Genomic DNA, 21,338 nt, shown 5'->3' with positions numbered 1-21,338 from the left:
TCAAGTACTTTCAAAGCCCACAAAATGCTCCAAACCACTTGAAGTAACACAGTGGCTGAAGTCCATTTAGTGTTATGCAGCAGCTTATTTGCACACAGCCAGCTCCCATGCATGACAATGATACTTAGACTTAGCTCCCCTGGCTCCCCCGACCGACACTGCAGCGATGTCCACATCTGTGCCTCCCCCGAGCCCTGCGGCACTCCCTCCCCGGCCCCGACACTGCGGCACTCCCTCAGTACTGCACTGGGACCGTCAGCTGGATTTTGTGCTCAAGCCTCTGGAGTGGGACTTGAACACATGATCTTTGACTCAGAGCCCAGATTGTGACATAGCTGAAACAGGATGCCATCTGCCGGAGGGCAAACAAAATACTCAAGTAGCAAACAGTGTATGATTCACAGATCTGCCCATGGCACAATTCATGGAGTCAGGGGGTCTGGAATATGGCTATGATTTCTAGCAACTAACTTCACCACCAACTTGTATTTACATACTGCCTTCAACATAGTCAAAACTTCCCAAGGCACAGGAGCATTAAATGGACACAGAGCCACATAAGGAGATATTAAGGCAGATGACCAAAAGCTTGGTCAAAGGGGTAGGTTTTGAAGACCCTTTTAAAAGGAGGGGAGAGAAGCAGAGGAGTTTACAGAGCGCATATCAATGCTCTGGGCTGAGGCAGTTGAAGGCACAGCCACCAATGGAGGGACGATTAAAATTGGGGTTGCGCAGGAGGCCAAAATTAGAGGAGCGCAGACATCTCAGGGGGTTGTGGGGCTGTAGGAGCTTGGGAGGGTTGAGGCCTTGGAGAAATATGAACACTAGAGAGAATTTTAAAACTGAGGCTTTGCCAAACAGGAGCCAGTGTAGGTCAGCAGGCGCAGGGGGTGATGAGTGAATGGGACTTTCTGGGGGTTAAGATACTGGTAACTGAGTTTTAGTTGAGCTGAAATTTACCAAGGGTAGAATGTGGGAGGCCAGCCAGAAGCATATTGGAATAGTCAAGTCTAGAGATAAGGGCATGGATAAGGGTTTCAGCAGCAGATGAGCTGAGACAGGGACAGAGTTAGGCAATGTTACAGATGTGGAAATAGGCAGTCTTAGAAATGGTGCAGACATATGGTTGGAAAGCTCATGTCAGGGTCAGATATGACAATGTGATTGCGAACAATTGGGTTCAGTCTCAGAGTTGCCAAGGAAAGGAATGGAGTCAGTGGCTCGGGAAAGGAGGGGGATTAAAAACAATGGCTTCTCTTTTCCCACTACTTAGTTGCAGGAAATTTCTGCTCACCCAGTTGGAATGCCAGACCAGCAGCCTGACAAACCCGATGCAGTGGCAGTGAGGTGGAGCTGGATGTCGTTAGCGTACATGAGGAACCTGACAGGTTTTCGGGTGATACCACCAAAGGGCAGCATGTGGATGGGAAGAAGGAGAGGGCCCAAAAGAGCATGAGTCTTGAATCTCCAAAAGTGCTGGATATTGCAGAGAGGATGCACTGGAAGCACAGTACTTGTGTGGTAAATGTGTGACAGAGCTAAGGAAAGGAATTTGTAGATATGGCAGAAATAACCTACACAGTTACTGATAGCAAACCATGAAGTGTTCCCGAGACTCGGTGAATTAGAGACTTACCTGAGGTCACAATATCACACATTTACAGTTGTTACAGTCTTGTCCACTGTCATCTGGTGGATTCGATTTCCTCACTTTGTGTTGACTGATCTCGCGGACCAAGGTGTAAAAAGCATCCTCCACTCCCTGGAACACAAAAACCCAATGGTTAGGAGAAACTGGAAATGCACATTCTTGCTAGAGACCTTAGCAAGATACAGTGCAGAAAGAAGCCATTTGATAGTTACTGCTGAATCTGCTTCTACCGCCCTTTCTAGGCACCCCCTTCCCAACATAAAACTCATTGAGAATTTTTAAAAAAATTAAAGCTGTCTCCCCTCTTATTCTTTTATCACTTAACTTAAATCTGCATCCTTGGGTTCTGACCCTTACAGTGGAAATAGTTTTTCCTTATTTAATTTATCCAAATCCCACGTCACTTTAAACCCCTCTATTAACTGCGCATGTAGCCTAGTGCTCCACTGCTCCAGCCTCTCCACTAGGTGGATGGAATAACCTTACAAAAGTCTCACATCTTAGGATCAGGTGGGTCCAGATGAGGGAGACTCCCCAGACCCTTTACAGTAAAATTGGACTTGAAACATTAACTTTGTTGCTCTCTCTACAGATGCTGCCAGACCTGCTGAGTTTTCCCAGCACTTTCTGCCTTTACATCCCATCCTTCCCAAAAGTGAGCTCTATTATTTCCCTGCTGCAGCATCCAGCTGCTTCTTAGATCAAATAAAAGCACGCTGAAATGATTTAGTTTTTTCATTCATGGGATGTGAGCATCATTGATGAGGTCAGCATTAAATCCCTATCCCTAATTACTCTTGAGAAGGTGGTAGTGAGCTGCCTTCTTGAACCGGTGCAGTCCATGTGGTGTAGGTACACCCACAGTGCTGTTATGGAGGGAGCTCCAGGATTTTAACCCAGCGACAGTAAAGGAACGGCAAAATATTTCCAACATGGTGTGGCTTGGAGGGGAACTTCCAGGTGGTGGTGTTCCCATACATCTGTTGCCCTTGTCCTTCTAGATGGTTGAGATTGTGGATTTGGAAGGTGCTGTTGAAGAAGCCATGGTGAGTTGCTGCAGCTCATCTTATAGATGGTACACACTGCTGCTACTGTGTCAGTGGAGGAGGGAGAGAATGTTTAAGGTGATGAATGGGATGCCAATCAGTTGTCCTGCATGGTATTGAGCTTGAGTGTTGTTAGAGCTATACTCATCCAGGCAAATGGAAAGTATTCCATTACTCTCCTGACTTGTGCCTTGTAGATAGTGGCAGGCTTTGGAGTGAGGAGATGAGTTACTCTCCACAGAATTCCCAGCCTCTGACTTCCTCTTGTGGTCATGGCATTTTGAATTTCTGGTCAAATTGAGTCCTGAGTTGAATCATTCTTAACAACTTGTACATCTCCCTCTGGGTAAAGATCTTGCAGGTTCACCTTCCAGCACAAGACAAGAACGAGCACAACAGTAACAGGTGACAGAAGAACACAAACACATGGGCAGATGCAGTTTAACACAGCAAAATGATACATTTGGGTGGAAAGAATGAGGATAGGTAACATAAACTGAATGATAAAATTTTAAAGGGGTTTCAAGAATTGAGAGATGTGGGAGTGAATGTACTCAAATCTTTGAAGGTGGCAAGACAGGTTGGGAAGGTTAAGAAAGCACATGGATCCTTGGTTTATAAATGAAGGAATGGAGTACAAAAAGAAGAAAGTTATGATAAACCTTTGGCCCTCACTTGGCGTATTGTGTTTAGGAGAATGGTAGCATAGTGGTTATGGATTAGTAATCCAGAGGCCTGGACTAATGATTTGCAGACATGTGTTCAAATCCCATCATGGTAGCTGGGAGATTTAAATTCAATTAATTATTTAAAATCTAGAATAAAAATCTGCCTTAGTGATGGTGTCCATGGAACTACTGGGATTGTTGTAAAAACCCATCTGATTCACTTATGTCCTTCAGGGAAGAGAAATCTGCTGTCCTTACTCAGTCTGACCCATATGTGACTCCAGACCTACAGCAATGCAGTTGACTCTTAAATGCTCTCTGAAATAGCCTATATAGTAAGCCATTCACTTGCATTCAAGAAGGCAGCTCACCCCTACCTTCTCAAAGGCAATTAAGGATAGGCAATAATTTCTCACCTCGCCAGTGGTTGTCTACATTCTGATGAAAGGACACAGCCTGAAACGTCAACTCTCTCTCTCCTCAGATCCTGCCTGACTTGCTGAATATTTCCAGCATTTGTTTTTATTCCAGATTTCCAGCTTCTGAAGTACTTTGCTCTTGAAGGGTAAAGATTTGCAGGACTTTGGGAAACAAGCAGTGGGACTAACTGGATAGCAAAAACATTACACTGGACCGCATGGCCATCGAACCTGCTCCACCACTCAATATGATCATGGCTGATCTCGGGTTTAAACTCCATTTTCGCAGCCGTTCCCTATATTCCTTAATTTCCTGAGACACCAAAAATCTGTCTATCTCAGACTTAAATGTATTCAACGATGGAGCTGTACTCTGGGGTAGAGAATTCCAAAGATTCACAACCCTTTAAAATGAAGCAATTTCTCCTCAGCTCAGTCCTAAATGATCAGCCCCTTATCCCGAGACTGTGCCCCCGTGTTTTAGATTCCCCCCCGACCAATGAAAACAATCTCTCAGTGCCCACCCTATCAAGCCCCTTCAGAATTTTGTAGGTTTCAATGTGGTCGCTTCTCACTCTTCTTAACTCCAGAGAATACAAGCCCAATTTACCCAGCCTCTCATCATAGGACAACCTCCTCATCCCTGGGACAAATTAGTGAACCTTCGCTGTACCGCCTCCAATGCAACTTTCCTTTCTTAAATATGGAGACCAAAACTGCACACAAGTTGTTCGTTCAAAGAGCCGGCTCAGACACAATGGGCCGAATGACCTCCTTATGTGCCGTACGATTCTATTTGAGAGAAGTCTGCAAGAGGAAAACTGCGATGGGCCTACCTGCAGTTACAGCTTCTAACCAGGGGGCGGCAAGGGGAACAGATTCTTGAAAACTTTCTGTTGCAGACATTCCTGTGCACGGAGGGTTTTGTAAATTCAAAAATGTTAATTTTACTGTATTTCAAGATTTTACAGTGTCTGTTTGTTACAGATGCTTGCCACTGTTGTCTGCCTTCCGGTGGATGCAAAAGACCCCACGCTACTGTCCCAAGGGTTACCTACCCTGTTTCCTACATCAGAACAGTGGCTACACTTCCAAAGTGCTTTGGGAAATTCCATGGTCATAAATACACCTTTTAAGAAAGTTATACCCTTCCCGTTATTGCTCCCCCAGCTCTTCTCTTTTCTTCTTTCCCCTTCCCGTATTTGGGCATTCCCCCTGGGTAAATCCAAAGCTTCTGAAAAGGGGCTCCCACCCCAAGTTCATACCAACGTGTATCTGTGACTTGATTTCCTTTAAGCAACTTGCTGTCCATTTCCAGGTTTTACCCTGAATCAGCAGAAGCCTTTCATGTGTAACTTTGTCAGATGCTTTTTGAAGTCCAGGTAACTGGTGCAGGAATTTCCCACAATCCATCTGAGATGCAACTCCCACACACAAAAAGCAGAAGTGAAAGAGGTTTTAGTGGGGCAGGAGCCTCTGCTTCTGGAGGGGAGGCCTTCTGGGTGGGTCTCTTTCCCTCAAACTCACCCTGAAAACCTGACTCTGTTACATTGCTTGTTATGGAAGCTGCCTGGTCTACTCTATCACTTTGTTGCAAAAAGGAGATCAAGATTTTCTTGACATTGGTTTCATCATGCCTCCCCTACATTATAAACACCTGCAGATAAACATCATCCAACCCTTTGGGCACAGAATTCATTCAATCCTTTCAGATTCTGACACAATGTCTATCAGGATTACTTAGAAACGGTTAAAGAGATATTTAATAAAGTAAGTTAGTTTCTCAGTGGCAGAGATTTAAGGTGATTGGCAAAAGAACCAGAGGGGAGATGAGGAGAATTTTTCTTTTAAAAAAAACAAAGTCATTTGTGATCTAGAACACACTGACTGAAATGGCAGTGGAAGCAGATTCAACAGTGACTTTCAAAAACAATTGAATAAATACTTAAAAGGGAAAAATACACAGCTATGAGGAAAGAGCAGGGGAGTGTGACTAATTGGATAGCTCTTTCAAAGAGCCAGCCCAGGCACGACTGCCTGAATGGCCTCCTTCTGCGCTTCTGGGAACTAGGCAGTGTTAGGCATTTCAAGTCATGGAACCAAAGCTTCAGTGCTCCAATGTGATTGACCACCAGGCTGGTCCCCACGAGTCAACACTGCAAGCAGAGATCACTATACATGACCAGTGCCAGGTGAAGCAGAATGAGGCTGATCCTTTTTAAGTATAAACTTCAGACACGGAACAGAGCTGCGCGGGGCTGCGGAATTCCAGAAATAACTCAATGAAGCTGAATGAATAAACGTGAACTTGCATTTCTATAGCACCTTTCACAACCTTGGGACGTCCCAAAGCACTTTGCAGCCAATCAATTATTTTTGAAGTGTAGTCACTGTTGAAATGTAGGAAACTCAGCAGCTAATTTGCACACAGCAGGATCCCACAAACAGCACTGAGATAATGGCCAGCTAATCTACTTTTAGTGATCTTGAATGAGGAGTCAATATTGGACAAGACTCTGTAGAGAACGCCCCTGCTCTTCAAAATACTGCCACGGGATATTTCACATCCAGACAGGGGAGATGAAGCCTCAGTTTATCATCTCATCTGAAAACACCATCCTTAACAGAGTAGCACTCCCTCAGCATGGCCCCTCTGACAGTGGAGCACTCCCTTAATGTCAGCCTGAACAAAGAGCCCAGGGGGCTGAAGTAGGGTGTGAATCAATGATCTTTGAGTCAGAGGTGGGAGTGCTGGTTAGGTCAAAGCTGAATTATTTATTAACATTTCAAATATCTGATGACCTCAAATTACATTTCATACAATCATAAAGCACAGGCCATTCAGCCCACTGAGCCTGTGCCAGCTCTCTGGAAGACCTATCCAATTAATCCCACTCCCTCCTGCTCTTTCCCCTTAGCCCTGCAAATGTTTCCTTTTGAAGTATTTACCCAATTCCCCTTTTAAAAGTCATCACTGAATCTGCTTCCGCCACCCTTTCATGCAGCATATTCCAAACCACAACAAATCTGAGTTACAAGAAAAGTCTAATTTTCTTAAAATCTGTGGCCTTTGGTTAGGTTACAGACCCTACTGCCCTGAGAAATAGCTTCACTCCTTTTACTCCAAAAAACCATTTATGATCTTAAACAACTGCACTAAAGTTCCCCTTAACCTGCTCTTCTTGTTAGCTCTGTTTCTCTGTCCTCAGATGCTGCCTGATCTGTTGAGTATTTCCAGCATTTTCCATTTTATTTTCAGATTTTCAGCATCCGGTGTATTTTGCTTCTGTACGTCCTCCTGGAGTCTGTTACCACCCTCCTCATTGTTTTCTACTTTCCAAGTTTCGTGTCATCTGCAAACTTTGAAACTATGCTCTATTTACCCAAATCCAGGTCATTAATATATATTAAACAGCAGTGTTCCCAATACCCTTAGGAAACACCACTATACACTTCCCTCCGTCCAATATCAACTTTTCACCATTGCGCTCTGCTTTCTGTCCCTTAACCAATTTCATGTCCATGCTACCAGTGCCCCTTTAACCCAAAAGGCTTTAATTTTGCTAACAAGTCTATTGTGTGGTACTTTATCATATGCCTTTTGAACCTCCCCCTTAATCTCTAACACAGGGGCCTCTGTTTTGTATCAAACCAAAAGCCGACATCAGGGAGATTTGGACAAGATCTTCTTGGCCAGCAGAACTTGTATTATATATAACAGCTTTAACATTATGCAGTAAAATGACCCAAGGTGCTTCAAAGGACTGTTATCAAACAGAATTTGACACTGACCCATACAAGGAGATATTAGGGCAGATGATCAAAAGCTTGGCCAATGGGGTAGTTTTTAAGGAGCATCTTAAAAGGAAGGAGAAGCACAGAGGTTTAGGGAGAGAATTTCAGAGCTTGGGACCCAGGCAGCTGAAAGCATGGCGTGGCCTGATCAAAGTCAGGGATGTTAAAAGGGACCAGATTTAGAGAAGTGCAGATACCTCAATGAACTGTGGGGCTGAAGGAGATGAGAGAGAGAGAGAGATAGTGAGGGGCCGCGACAAGGAGGGATAAGAAACTTAAAATTAAGACATTGCCAGAATGTAAGCCAATGTAGGTCAGCAAGCACAGGGGTGATAGGGGAACATGAATTGGCACAACTTAGGACACATGCAGCAGAGTTTTGGATGAGCTCAATTTTGCAACCTATGGGCCATAAGGGATAAGAGGAACCCCAGTAACAACACCACCTCCACAATGAAGACAGAATGAAGCAATGAATGCTAGATATAGACAGCCGCCTACCTGTCTGGTTTTGGCAGATGTTTCAATGTAAGGAATGCCATAACTCCGGGCCAGGTCTTGGGCTTGCCGAGTCTCCACGGTGCGGGTTGGCAGATCACACTTGTTACCCACCAAAACCATCGGAACGTCATCCGAATCCTTTACCCTTTTTATCTGTTCTCTGCAAAGACACAGGGAGCCTCTGATAGGTAGCAGCACTCTTCAAAACTGACTTAGATCAAAAGGTTTCATGACACTTAATGTCAGTAAGGATACATCAGCATGGATTTGGAATTACTGAATCTTCTTGTCTCTTGGTTAAAAAAAAAGTTACGCCCTTTAAGAATCTCCCGGTTTGGTGTTTTTTGCTTGCGAGCATGATCCCCTGCTCCATAGGTGCGTTGTTTACATCAAGCATCAGAGTATACCCAGTCCCTTTGAAACGAGGCACATGGAGAGGTCATCGATTCCGCATGGAGACACAACAGACAGACGTTGATGGAGCTTGCTCCTTATAGGATCTCAGGTTAATTTTGTCTGCAATCCTGCTCTATTCAACCCCCTCCACACTTTCCCCTCACACTATCACTCCTGTTGTTATGCTATCATCATGGTTTCATGCCAAATTTTGTATTGTAAATTCCCAGATCCATAAGTTATGAATGGGAATTTTCTATGTAAATGCTCAAGCTGTAATTACACCCTCCTGACAATGGTGGTGCTGTAGCATCTCAAGTCTGTGTTGTAGGGAAACTCCTGTCCTCCAACCACCTCTATTCCTGCTTCCCAAACCGCTGAATATTATTATTTGTTAAGTAGAAATTAAGACAATACTGAAATAAACATTGGGGGGGTGGGGGGGGAGCACAAGAGGGTTCACCTAAGGTCGGGGGGGGGGGGGGAAGATTTGGAAAGTTAAGAGAAAGGACAAGGCAATAAGGCAGGGTGGCATAGCGGGTAATGATAGCCACAATATGACAGGAAGGGACAGAGTCCACCAGAAAATACAAGCTCAGAATAGGGAAAAATGGTAAAAAAGAGAATGAAAGGCTCTTTATCTGAATGCATGCATCATTTGTAACAAGATGGACGAATTGATAGCACACGTAGAAATAAGAGTATGATATGATGGCCATTACAGAAAAATGGTTGCAAAAGTGACCATGGCTGGGATCTAAGTCTTTAAGGCTATCTGACACTTCAGAAGGACAGGAAGAAAGGAAAAGGAGGTGGGGTGGCTCTGTTAGTCAAGGATGAGGTCAGTACGGTAATGAGAAATGACCTCAGTTAGGAGGATCAAGTTTGGGTGGAGATAAGAAATAGCAAGGGAAAGTAGTCACTGGTAGAAGTAGTTTAAAAGTCTCCAGACAGTAACTACATTTTAGGACAGAGTATAAGTCAAGAAATAATGGGGGCCTAAAAAGAAAGGTATAGTGGGAGATTTTGATCTTCATATAAATTGAATGAATCAAATTGGCAAAGGTAGCCTGGAGGATGAGTTCATAGAATGTATTCAGGACAGTTTCTTAGAGCAATACATTCTGGAACCAACCAGGAAACAGGCTATTTAGATCTGGTCATACGTATTGAGACAGGGTTAATTAATGATCTCATTATAAAGGATCTTCTAGGTGAGTGTGATCATAACATGATAGAATTTCACATTTAGTCGGAGGGTGAGAATTCCGGGTCTGAAACTAATGTCTTAAACTTAAATAAAAGCAGTTACAAGGGTAGGAAGACAGCGTTGACTACAGTGGACTGAGAAAATTGATTAAAAAAGGTGTTAGAGAAGCAGTAGCAGACATTTAAAAGAGATATCTCATAACTCTCAACAAGGATATATTTCATTGAGAAAGAAAGACTATGATAAAGATGCACCACCTGTGGCTAAGTAAGGAAGTTAAGGATGGTATCAAATTGAAAGAAAAGATGTATAATGCTGCAAAGATTAGTGGCAGGCCAGAAGATTGCGGAATTTCTGAAACTAGAAAAGTATGTCCAAAAATAAAATAAAATAGGGAGAAATTGGAGTACAAGAGAAAACTAGAAAGAAATATAAAAGCAGACAGTAAAAGCTTCTGCAAATATATAAAAAGGGAAGTATTAGGAAAGTGTTGTTGGTCCCTTAGAGGGCAAGACTGGGGAATTAATAATGGAAAACAAGAAAATAGCAGAGACTTGGTATCTGTCTTCACAGTAAAAGATCCAGAAAGCTTCCGAAGAATAGTAGAAAAACAGTGGGGGGGCAAAAGGGACAGAACAACAATCAGGATCACCAGGCAAAAAAGGTAATAGGAAAACTAATATGACTAAGGGTCGACAAGCTCCCTAGATCGAATGGCCTTTGTCCTAGGGTCTTAAAGGAAGTGGCTGCAGAAATAGTGGATGCATTCATTGGAAATTTTGAAAAATTTCCTAGACTTTGAAAAGGCCCCAGCAGATTGGAAAACTGAAAGTGTAACACCACTATTCAAGAAAGGAGGGAGACAGAAAGCAGGAAAATGTAAGTCAGTTAGTCTAACAGCAAAATAGAGTTAAGGCCACAATGAGATCAGTCATGATCTTATTAAATGGCAGAGCAGGCTTGATAGGCCAAATGGCTACTCCTGCCCCTATTTATGATCTTATGTGTTATGTTTGAAGCAGCACAGAATACATGACTTAAAAATGGGGTCCTAATATCCCACCCTCTAATACCCACATCTCCTGAAGACCGCTCTCAGTCTTTACTCTGTTAACAACTTGAGAACAACCACTTAACTAATTTGACCCAAAAACTTCTGTCACAGAAGTCTTCGATTTTGCTTAATTTAAAAAAAAATTTGCTTCATTTTTAAAAAATTGATGAGCGTGTGCAGTTGGCTGGTTTTAAAATGGCAAATGGACATTTGCTGGCTTATTGTAAACCTAAGTGTACAGCATAGAAACAGGCCATTTGGACTAACAGGTCCATGCTTGTGAGCTACATGAGCCTCCTCTTCACCTCAATAGTCCTATCAGCACGAGCAGAGCGACCATTTTGTCTTCAAGGTCCCACAGCCCGTCTGTGTATTTGCCTCATCGGGGCTTTGGAGAGGGGTAAATCTACAGCAACACCAACCTGTACTGATGAATGTCTTCAAACGATTTGGTGTTGTTGATTGCAAAGACACACAGGAAGCCTTCTCCTGTCCTCATGTATTGGTCTCTCATGGCACTGTACTCCTCTTGACCTGCTGTGTCCAGAATGTCCAACAAACATGTCTCCCCATCAATAACTACCTGCTTTCTATAGGAATCCTGCGATTAGAAAAAGAGCAAAATACAAACAAGTCAGACCTAGTGACCTGGGTATCCATCTTGGACTGATCGGTAGCCATCTTAATAAAAAAACGAGAGAATATTTCAGTTTTAACTAATAAACGTTGGTTAATTTACATTCCTGTATTTTAAATAAAACACACACAGAACAGGCAGAGAAAAGATGACAGTTTACCACCAGGGAAAAATAATTCTGTCACTAGCAGTTTGAGTTTTATGTATAAATATAGCTTTGAGCATAGGTTGCCTTGGTAACCAGCAGGGTAGTTCCTGCACGTGCTATTCTGTACTTATATCACATAAGGTTTCTTTGGAGCCGAGTGGCATCATTTGAGAGATTTGTTTTGTGAAATACAACTTGCAATAAAATTGATAAACGGGATTGTGAAAGGGCCGACAAAATACAAAGATATGAATTAGGAGCAGGGGCAGGCCATTTGGCTCCTTGAGCTGCTCTGTTATCAATCATGGCTGATCGGATTGTGGCCTCAGCTCCACATTCCGCCTATCCCCGATAACCTTTGAGATCTTAACCTCCAGGATCAATGGGAAAGGTTCAAAATCAAGAAACTGGGTTTGGTGTATGGAGGAGATTCAGACCAATCAGAAAGAGGCCGTCAACAGAAGCCTTCAGCTTCTTGATGTCCAGTGCTCTGCTTGGAACAGTTCAGACTGACTGACTGTAGCAAGTTACAAAAAGTGTTGATGGAATCCGAGAGAGGTTCTTTCATCCCAACACCTTACATTTCTTCAGAAGACCAGGTCTAGATGAAGCTTCATTCAGATGACAGGTATATTTGGAAAAGCTTCGCAGCTGTCACAGGAAGATCGATGGAAATTGTGAGGAAATAGTAGGGTAAAACAGAGAAAGACGAGGGGCAAACAAACACACACAAATAACTTAATCTTGGTGAACCTGTTATTTGTTCCATTTCTATGAAAATTTCTTTTGTGAAGGATGGTGGGTATTGAATCCCTGTCCTCTCTCGTCCTGAAGTTCTTTGGGATCAACCATTTACTGTTTACTGTATTCTCCTGATATCCCCCGCTCCACAAGAAGGGGGCAGCAGCCCTGGTCAGGAGGCCCAAACAGAATCTTATCCAACAGGTAACACATTGCCCCTGGGGGTCTCAGTTACGCTTTACTGGCCCAAACTTGCCTCATTGAATCTGCCTTAAACCCAAACACTGTAGTTCCCAATTTCGCAAACAAATATTCCATTAACTGAAACTAGAAACACTCTGCCTTGAAACATTGGAAACCAATCTGGAGAAATCTTTGAAGCATACCCTTGATTTCATCTGAAGGGAAGGTTATTTGTTAGGATGCTTGACTCCTGGCCAGAAGTCTGATGGTAGGTGAGGCTTTGTCATGCCCAATCTACCTCTTTTAAAGGCCGCTCACCACCAGAGCTAGCAACTGACACACGCATGCACAGCCATGATGTTCCTAAAGCCCATTCCACAAGGACACTGAAACGTATAAACTATATGCATCAACCACTAGCCAAATGGAGAAATGTGAAAGAAAACTATCTCTAGTGCAGGTTGGACTGAATGCCTGAAGAACAGCAAAGAATATGGAGCCACGTGCAAAACCCCCCAGTGTTTTAAAGTGCTTTCCCCATACCAGAGGTTCTAGCCAAAGGGTAGTACACTTGCCTGAGTCAGCAGGTTGTGTTCAAGTTCCACACTAGAGACCTGAGCACATGGTCCAGACTGATACACACACAGCAGTGTCAGAAGGGCAGTACTAAGGGAGTGCTGCATTGTCAGAGGCGCCACATTTTGGATGAGACGTTAAACCGAAGCCCCGCCTGCCCTCTCAGGTGGGCGTAAAAGATGTCGCGGCCATTATTCTGAAGAGGAGCAGGGGAATTCTCACTGGTGTCCTGGGGCCAATATTTACCCTCAATCAGCCAATTTTAGTGATGTTTTCTGGCCATTATCACATTGCTCTTTGTGGAATCTTACTGTGTGCAAATTGGCAGCCATGTTTCCTATATTACAACAGTGGCTACACTTCAAAAATAAACTTTTTTTTTTATTCATTCACAGGATGTGGGCTTCGCTGGCTGGGCCAGCATTTATTGCCCCATCCCTCATTGCAGTAAAGTACTTTGGGCATGCCCTGAGGGCACGAAGTGGACCATAGAAGGGAGAGTTTATTTCTTGGTATGCAGCTTTTACAAGCATATGTTCTAGATATTCTCCAGAGATCGAACACAATGATTTTGCTGATTCTGAAATAGCTGTAGTACCAGAATGGAAAACATCTGGTGTGGAACCCAATAACCAAAAGTCTGTTCCATGTTGGACTAAGTTCAACTGGAAGATAGAAAACAACAAGTGGACAGGAAGAAGAGAAAATGTAAAGTGGTTCCTTGGGAGAAATTACTAATCTCACTCAGTGCTTCTTTATTCAAGAGGTCACCCCTTTCGTCACCAACAGTTCCAATAAGTCACCTATTTTAAAATCATGTTAGTAGTGTCTATATTCACCCTGCAATGCGATTTTGGTTCTGAATTTCCATTCTCCAACACATTTCTCACCCTCCTCACCCCCATGCCTGACACAAAGTTAGGTCTGTCATTGAATGGCTCAGTGGAGCAGACAAGGTCCGTGCCCAGTCAATAGCTGCACCTTCTGGAAACCCACCACTGCCACCCCCCCCCCCCCCCCCCACCCCCCTGCCAACCCAGAGGGTGACTGGTTATCCAATTTTGGAAAAGGTGAGGGGGTGGGGGGCAGGTGTTGGAGAGGGTAGCACTACTAGACAGGTCTCAGATTCCAGAGAAAGCTTTAGATTAGATTTCCCACTCTCCCAGCAGCTTTGGGTGGTTGCAAACTCTAGATCTACTGCGTTGTCTACACATTCCAGGACAGGTTAGTAATGAACAAGAAAGGGAGGTGGAAGACGGGACAGGACAGGACCTGGGAGAAGCAGACGTGACAATACAGAAACAGGTAATTTGGCCTTAATCCAGTGCAGTACTGAGGGAGCGCCACACTGTCGGAGGGACAGACTGAGGGAGTACTGTACTGCTCGGGGCGGGGGGAGGAAGGGGGGCAGTACTGAGGGGGACTGCTCCATTGTTGGATTCCGATGGAATCTTAAAACGAGGACCCATCTGCCCTCCCAGGTGGAAGTAAAAGATCCCATGGTCACCATTTACAAGCACAGGGGAATTATCCCTGCTGTCCTGGCCAATTTTTATCCCTCAACCTAAAACATGACCTGTTCTTTGTCACATTGCTGTTTGTGGGAGCTTGCTGTCTGCTATTTGGTTGCCACGTTTCCTAAAACAGCGACTACGCTTTAAAAAGTATTTTGTTGGCTTTAAAGCACTCTGACGTCTGGTGGTTGTGAAAGTTACTAATAAACGCAAGTCTGTCTTTTTTTCCCCCAAAAGTGTGACTCAACATCGGAATCTGTTTGATAATGCTCCTGTGAAGAGTTTTAAGAGTGTTCACTACATTAAAGGCCCTATATAAATACAAATTGCTGTTCTTCAACAACACCATCATCCTGGAGGGTTACTCTCAGACAAAAGGGAGATGAGGGGTTTGGGGGAGTGATAATACTGTAAGCCATTAGGTACCCTGGACATCTCTCACATGACCAATGTTGCAAGAAAATGGAGCCGAGAGTTCTGTTATAACCTCTGCTCTGCGGGTGCAAAAGCCTAGTTTAATAATTCCCATTAGTCCTATTTCACATCGCCAAACGTGGAGTGTACACGTCTGATCTTAACAGCCCAGTTATAAATAAAACAACAGCACACAGAGTTCCTGGAATCCGTGACCTCACAGTTAGAATGAACTAATACTCCGACCAACATGACCGGAGCGATCTCTGAATTTGCAGGCATTATCAAGCCACACTGAGCAGGATTCCAATAATCAGCTCCCAAATGGGAATCCAGCAACCAGCTTTCACCAGAGAGAGGGAGGGGGGAAAAAAAAAAAAAATCACAATGAAAACTCTCTCTTTATGTGACTCCAGTTCCACATTTAGGGGTTGCCAACCCTCCACGATTACTCTGAAACTCCCAGGAATTGAAGGTTAATTTCCAGGACACTGCAGAGTAAAACCTGGGAGGAGAATCTCAGGGGCTTCCGAGTGACATTCCCTCTCAATAATTATTTTTAAAAATTGGAGTTTGGGGAGGCCAGGCTGTTTGACCAACAGCGAGAATCATATCTTATCCAATCGTATAACAAAATGTTTGTTCAATTCTACTATTGGCTGAGGGAGGGATGTTATGGGCAACCAAAGAGGGGTACAGGGGTGGGGCAGAGGAATTTGATGAAAAGGGGCTTGATAGGTCAGTCACTGCAGTCAAGAGTCAGCCATGTTGGTGTGGGTCTTGAGTCACATAGGCCCAGACTAGGTAAAAACAGGTTTCGTTTTGTTAAAGATGTTAATGAACCAGTTTGACAGCTTCATGGTCACTTTTACTGAGACCAGATTTTGTTCACCTGAATTCAAATTCTCATATTGGGATTTTGAACTCATTCTCTGAATCATCAGTGCATTAACAAAGCGCAGCTCCACCTGTACCAGTCTGTAATAACCGTGAGGATGTTTAAAACGCAATTGCAGAAGCTGTGATTTGCACCATTTATAGAGGCCAGTGAGAGGTGAACACCTCAAGAAGCCTCCACAAGAAACCCTCCAGCTGCTATTCTACATAGGTCATAGGTAACTGTGGAACAAAGTTACTTGTCAAGGGAGTAAATTCAAAACTAAATCCTGGGGAACAATATTTCAGTGAGGGAGTGGTCAATCTATGGAATCTCTCCTGAGGGACATGGTGGAAACAGAGAGCATTGATTCATTCCAATGCAAATTAGAGAGATTTCTTTCGTAAAGTAATATTTTGGGATTCAGTTATGACATATCCAATTTTCTGCTGGTAGGGGAAAGGGGCCAGGATGTGATTCACACAGGCAGGAAACTCAAACTCAACAGGGCCATTTGAACTTAGTGTGGAGATCAAACAGACCTAATTTTGGCTGGCCTAAGGGCCTTCACCCACAATGTGGGAGTCATGAATTGATACATACAGTGCATGCAAATTCTCTTGAAGTGCAGATAAGGTCTATTTAAGTGCCATGATCTGAAGGCTTTTAAATACCCTGCTTTTTAAACTGGAAACAAAAAAAACAGGGTTAAGCTGTCAGTGGGAGTTAAAAAATGTCTGGCTTGCTTTGATTGACAGGTCATCTGGTGTAGGTTAGGAAAAAACATTATCGAAACTGCATGAATAGTTGGTAGAGTTCTTTGCTGATATTTCCTAAGGGCTATTATATCATTATGAATTCTTGGCTGAGTTTCAAAAGCTAAAATTAGCTCAGCATGGCGTTCCAAGTTCACAATTTGATTTACAACTGTCTTTGATGTAGGGCCTGAATAAAGGTTTGTTTTCATATGAGTTTTAAATCTGCTCAAATGTTCAAAGCTTTGAATGGGTTTCATGAATAGGAGTTTTTCCACTATAAAGTGTGCATAAACGAGAGCTGTATTAGATTGTTAGAAGTTTGCTTTTCTTCTCCACGTGGCTCTTGAGGTCTGCCCATGGTGGATACTGGGTGAGTGGCTAAAGGTAGCATGGGGTATGAGGGGCCATTTTGTGGGGGGTGGGGTGGTGGTGGGGGGGAAAGAGGGTGGAGGGGGTGCGAAGGGTGAGAAAGCTTCAGCTTCTAAAACAACTTGGTCAAAATTCCAGAGAACCAAGTTGGGCCTTCTAAGCAATCCGCCTCAGCACGCGCCAGCCTCTATGGCCGCCTAGGATCTGCAGGCCTGGCTTGAATCTGCAGCGAAAATTGGGTCCAACTGGGCCCCTTAAACCGACACGGGTCTGCGGAGTCGGGAAATTTCCCGACTCAAGCTATCCGCCTCGGTAGTGAAAATCCAACCTGTGATGTGTTGCGAGTTTGGGAGGAAGAGGTGACTTTGGACCAATGATTCACTGGGGGGGTTTCCTCACCTCATGTATGATTGCTGTGATTGGTCAACAACTCCATTATCATTGTATCATGGGACTACCAGGATGTTAGAAGGTGAACTAAGTAGACCTCGGATATTTCTGTGGAAGTGAGGTGCTCTTTGCATTGGTGCAAGAGGTGCATCATGTCTCACCTTTGTAAAGCTGTTTTATACTTTGCTAAGACTCACAAGAGATAACAAGCCCCATTGTCAGTGCATGGGTCTCTCAAACCAAATGGAAACTCAAAAGGTAAACTTTCCTGGATTCAGACCAGAGGCTAGAAAATTTATGCAATTTTTTTTTCCTCTGGCCTTAGGAGATGTTAGTTTCAGCTTGGGCTTGAGCTTGAGCTGACCAGCAAGACTCGTGACTGATAAGATGTTAAACAGCTTAGAGTTCTATGGACTGGAGAGCAAAAGAAAAGGATAAGGAAAGCAGGCCAGTCACCTTCTGCGGAGTAACAGAAGTATTTCCTCAGAATGGTCTAAAAACTACTGCTCTGTTCCTCCAAAGAGACTGACTGACATGGGATCAGGAGGGGGCTGTTCAGCCCCTCAAGCTTCACTATTCTATTAAATCGTGGCTGATCTATATCTCAGCTCCATATCGTTCAACACCTTTGACCGACAGAAAGAAATCTCTCTCAGTAACCCGCTTTCTTTTTATTTATTTCAGGTTTCTGGCACCTGCAGCATTTCACTTCTATTAACTCGAGACTTCCCTACAATTTCTGGCATGAGTCATATTTAGCCCGGCAGTTTAACTTAGAACAACGTGCCTGCCCCCGCCTCATTTTGTGGGTCACATTAATGCTCAGCTTCAGACTGTTCACAGGACAGCAGTAGTAAAGCAGGTGCTGCCATGCTTGCATTAAAGCCCCGCCAGGGGAAGCACGTGAAACATGGAGAAATAAGCAGCGCCTGGATTCGTTCTTCTTGATCTGACTCTAATTCGTGCTGTTGGCAGTTGGGCCGGGGTGGGGGTGGTGGTGGGGGTGGGGGGGGGTGGGGGGCGGTGGGGGGGGGGGGTGTGGGGGGAGGAGCACGAGAGATAGTTGTGAAGCAGAAACCATGTCAAGATTTAAGAATAGCTTCGACAGGCAGAGAAAGGAAAAGGAGAAAAGGATTTGGGAACAGGGATCGTACCCAGGATTCGAGGCTGCTTGTGTTTGGGAAAACCAGTCCAGACTGGAACAGCCCATTTCTGTATTGTAACTTCCACAATTCCAAGTGACATTATGAGAGACAGACTGACTTTCATTTATATAGCTGCTTTCACAACTTCATAATCATAAAACTAGTTATTAGAAAGAACTTCCATTTATACATCACAGGGCATTCCACAGCCAATAGAGTATATTGGTCACCACTGTTGTGACATTGGAAATACAGCAATCAATCAACTTGCACACAGCGAGATCCCACAAACGGCAATGTGAAAATGACCGGATAATTTTTTTTATATAAAAAAATTGTGACAGTGATTGAGGGATAAATCTTGGCCAGGGCACCAGGGAGAACTCTTCAAAATAATATAATAGGGTCTTTTACATCCACCCAAGCAGCCAGATGGGGCCTCTTCAACATCTCATCCAAAAGACAGAGGAACAGACAGACCAAGGGAAACCAGCCCTCTAGAAGCAGAGATTTTGGTTTGCACGTTAATGTACTGTACCTCTATAGTAGGATCATACTCGTCCACAAAGTGATTCTGGATGAGTTGAATTGTTAAAGCGCTCTTCCCAACGCCACCAGCCCCAACCACCACCAGCTTATATTCCGTCATCTTTAGATTCACCTCAACCTGACACCTGCAAAGACAAAGAGAAGATGATCACTGACCAGCTCCAGTCTGTGGTCTTTCAAATGTAACTCAAGACTTTTCTGCAGAACAAAAAAAACAACCACCAATGGAGACACTGATATAAACACATTCACACCAGATTTGTGGTTCCTTTTTCAAACCAGGTTATTGTGTTAAATTGCAAAAGCTTTGCAGTTCACACCAAGCTCTCCAGGGTGACATCAGGAGACTATTGGAGGAAGGAAGCTCACTGAAGATATTACAACGCCCCTAATGATCAAATCAACGAACAAGAAACTGCTGTGAAGTTGGTGCAGAGATTTCCTGTTTTGTGCAAAGCGGCAGCTTAATTTCACATGCAGGGAGACACATTTGCTAGTTTACATTCAATGCCGATCTGAAATTACTGAAAATTAGAGCAACAGTATGCAACACAGATATGGTCCTGACAGATTTAGCTCACATGTTGGGGGAACCGCAATGCCGCTTCTATTTTCAACCATTTCATTTCCTTTGCTTGTTGGCATTTTAGATAGAAGCTGGTTGCAGGAAACAAGGACAAGCAGCTAAACAAATACAGACAACAACTGTTCAGGAAATTTGCAGGCCCGTAGCCAGATTGCAAGAAATGCTTGCTGCTAGTCTGGGCAATGGAACACCTTCAGGATGTTTAGTTTCTAATCTGGCCAGGCCGCTGCTCAATGACCTCAGGAGGTCAGTTGACACTCATTGTAAATTTTAGGCTCCAAGTCGATGGCATGGCTTTTCGAGAGAGTGGGTGAGAGACACAGACAATATGATGGAGAAGCACTCAACACAAGGCCCACATACATGCATCACAGCAGAGGATGCGGTTACTTGGTCCATTACACCTGTACTGGCTCCTTTCTAGCTAATCCTACCATCTTGAAAAACTCCTTTCCCTTCATCTCATTAGGTTCTCTATTTGGCTGTGTCTGTTTTTATTTTGTTACATCATTGTGAGCGACAGGGTGGACAGTGACCAGGAACAAAGATGACACTGCTCAAATTATCACAGCAGTGTTTTAGGTGGCTTGGTATACTTTATTGGCCTTGTTTTTTTATTTATTTTTTGGATTCTTTCTATTGGATTATTTGATTATTGTAAGATGCTGAAATGTGGTTTTAGTCTATCAGTTTTCATCCTCGTTTATCAAGATTCTCCCTTTCAATTCTTATTAAAAACTATTCTAATAAAGTCCGTAATAGGACAAGACACCAATGCAGATGCAGTCTCTCGAGGTTTTGTTTTCTATTCATTAATTAATACAGGTTATTGATGGGCAGGGTTATGAGGAAAAAGGAGAGAAAAGTTTGTACAGATGCCCAAAATACCGCTATGTAATGGTGAAGAAGTATTGGCCAATTGGCTGAATCCTGCCTTTATAAAAGTGCATCAATACTCCACTGTTTCTCCACTGAGAACTGATTTAGAAAATCAATTAGAAAACATTTGCCTAAGTTGTGGAACGCGGGGGAGCTGAGGTGAGTTCAGAAGCGGGGATGAGCTCAGCACTTTCCAGGACACTGACGGTGTTGGAATCGGACTGAGAATTGAGAATTGGACTAGAGTATTGCTGAAAAAAAAGACATGTCAAAACTTTTCATCTTGCACTCACCTGGACACCGCAAGAATACCAATATAAAAAACAAATTATACTGCATAAGAAGAGTGCGCTGATTGGTTGGCAAGTGGACTCTGATTGGTAGAGGCATTGCCATGGAGAATGCACCAGTGATAGTGACTGACAGTTAACTGCCAAGCATTGTTTGAAAATTAAACCAGGCAGCTTGTCCCTGATTCCTTAGTGAATGGCTGTCACCTTTTGTTTAGCCGAAACAGGCGCAATATGTGTACATGTTATTTGTCTGCAAAGAACAGGGCCCTGTGTATTAATATATGTAGCTTCCAGTACACGCAAATGCGCCATACAGGAGAATTGGACTGTTGGAATGAGAATGAACAAAATGGCAGCAACAAATGTGGTGACTGACACTTTTTTCTCTCTCATTCCTAGCAGTTATAAACAGGAAGATGGTGCATGTGTGTGCTATACTGACGCATGTGCAATGGTACTGGCAGGCTGGGCACAGTGGAGTGATGTCAGTGGATTTCGGCACATATATGGACCAAAGCGCATGTGTAGAAGGGTATTAG

At 43.6% G+C, this 21,338-nt stretch overlaps 1 protein-coding gene across 3 annotated transcripts in view; it reads right to left on the bottom strand.

The window, feature by feature from the left end:
* LOC144674784 (GTPase HRas) overlaps positions 1-21,338 on the bottom strand; it is a 68,421-nt gene that overhangs the window by 3,240 nt on the left and 43,843 nt on the right. For all 3 annotated transcript variants that reach the window (XM_078535976.1, XM_078535974.1, XM_078535975.1), the window contains exons 2-5: positions 19,031-19,166; positions 11,163-11,341; positions 8,081-8,240; positions 1,637-1,762 (exon numbers count right to left, since the gene is read on the bottom strand). In XM_078535976.1, the coding sequence (XP_078392102.1) occupies positions 1,643-1,762; positions 8,081-8,240; positions 11,163-11,341; positions 19,031-19,141 (570 nt within the window). In that variant the 5' untranslated portion in view covers positions 19,142-19,166 and the 3' untranslated portion in view covers positions 1,637-1,642. The remainder of the gene's footprint in view (positions 1-1,636; positions 1,763-8,080; positions 8,241-11,162; positions 11,342-19,030; positions 19,167-21,338) is intronic.

This window comes from Cetorhinus maximus, unplaced genomic scaffold, assembly GCF_964194155.1.
Source record: "Cetorhinus maximus unplaced genomic scaffold, sCetMax3.hap1.1 HAP1_SCAFFOLD_796, whole genome shotgun sequence".
Classification (NCBI taxonomy): domain Eukaryota; kingdom Metazoa; phylum Chordata; class Chondrichthyes; order Lamniformes; family Cetorhinidae; genus Cetorhinus; species Cetorhinus maximus.
The sequence above is the reverse complement of the archived record's forward strand: the minus strand, read 5'-3'. Positions and strand labels throughout refer to the sequence as shown.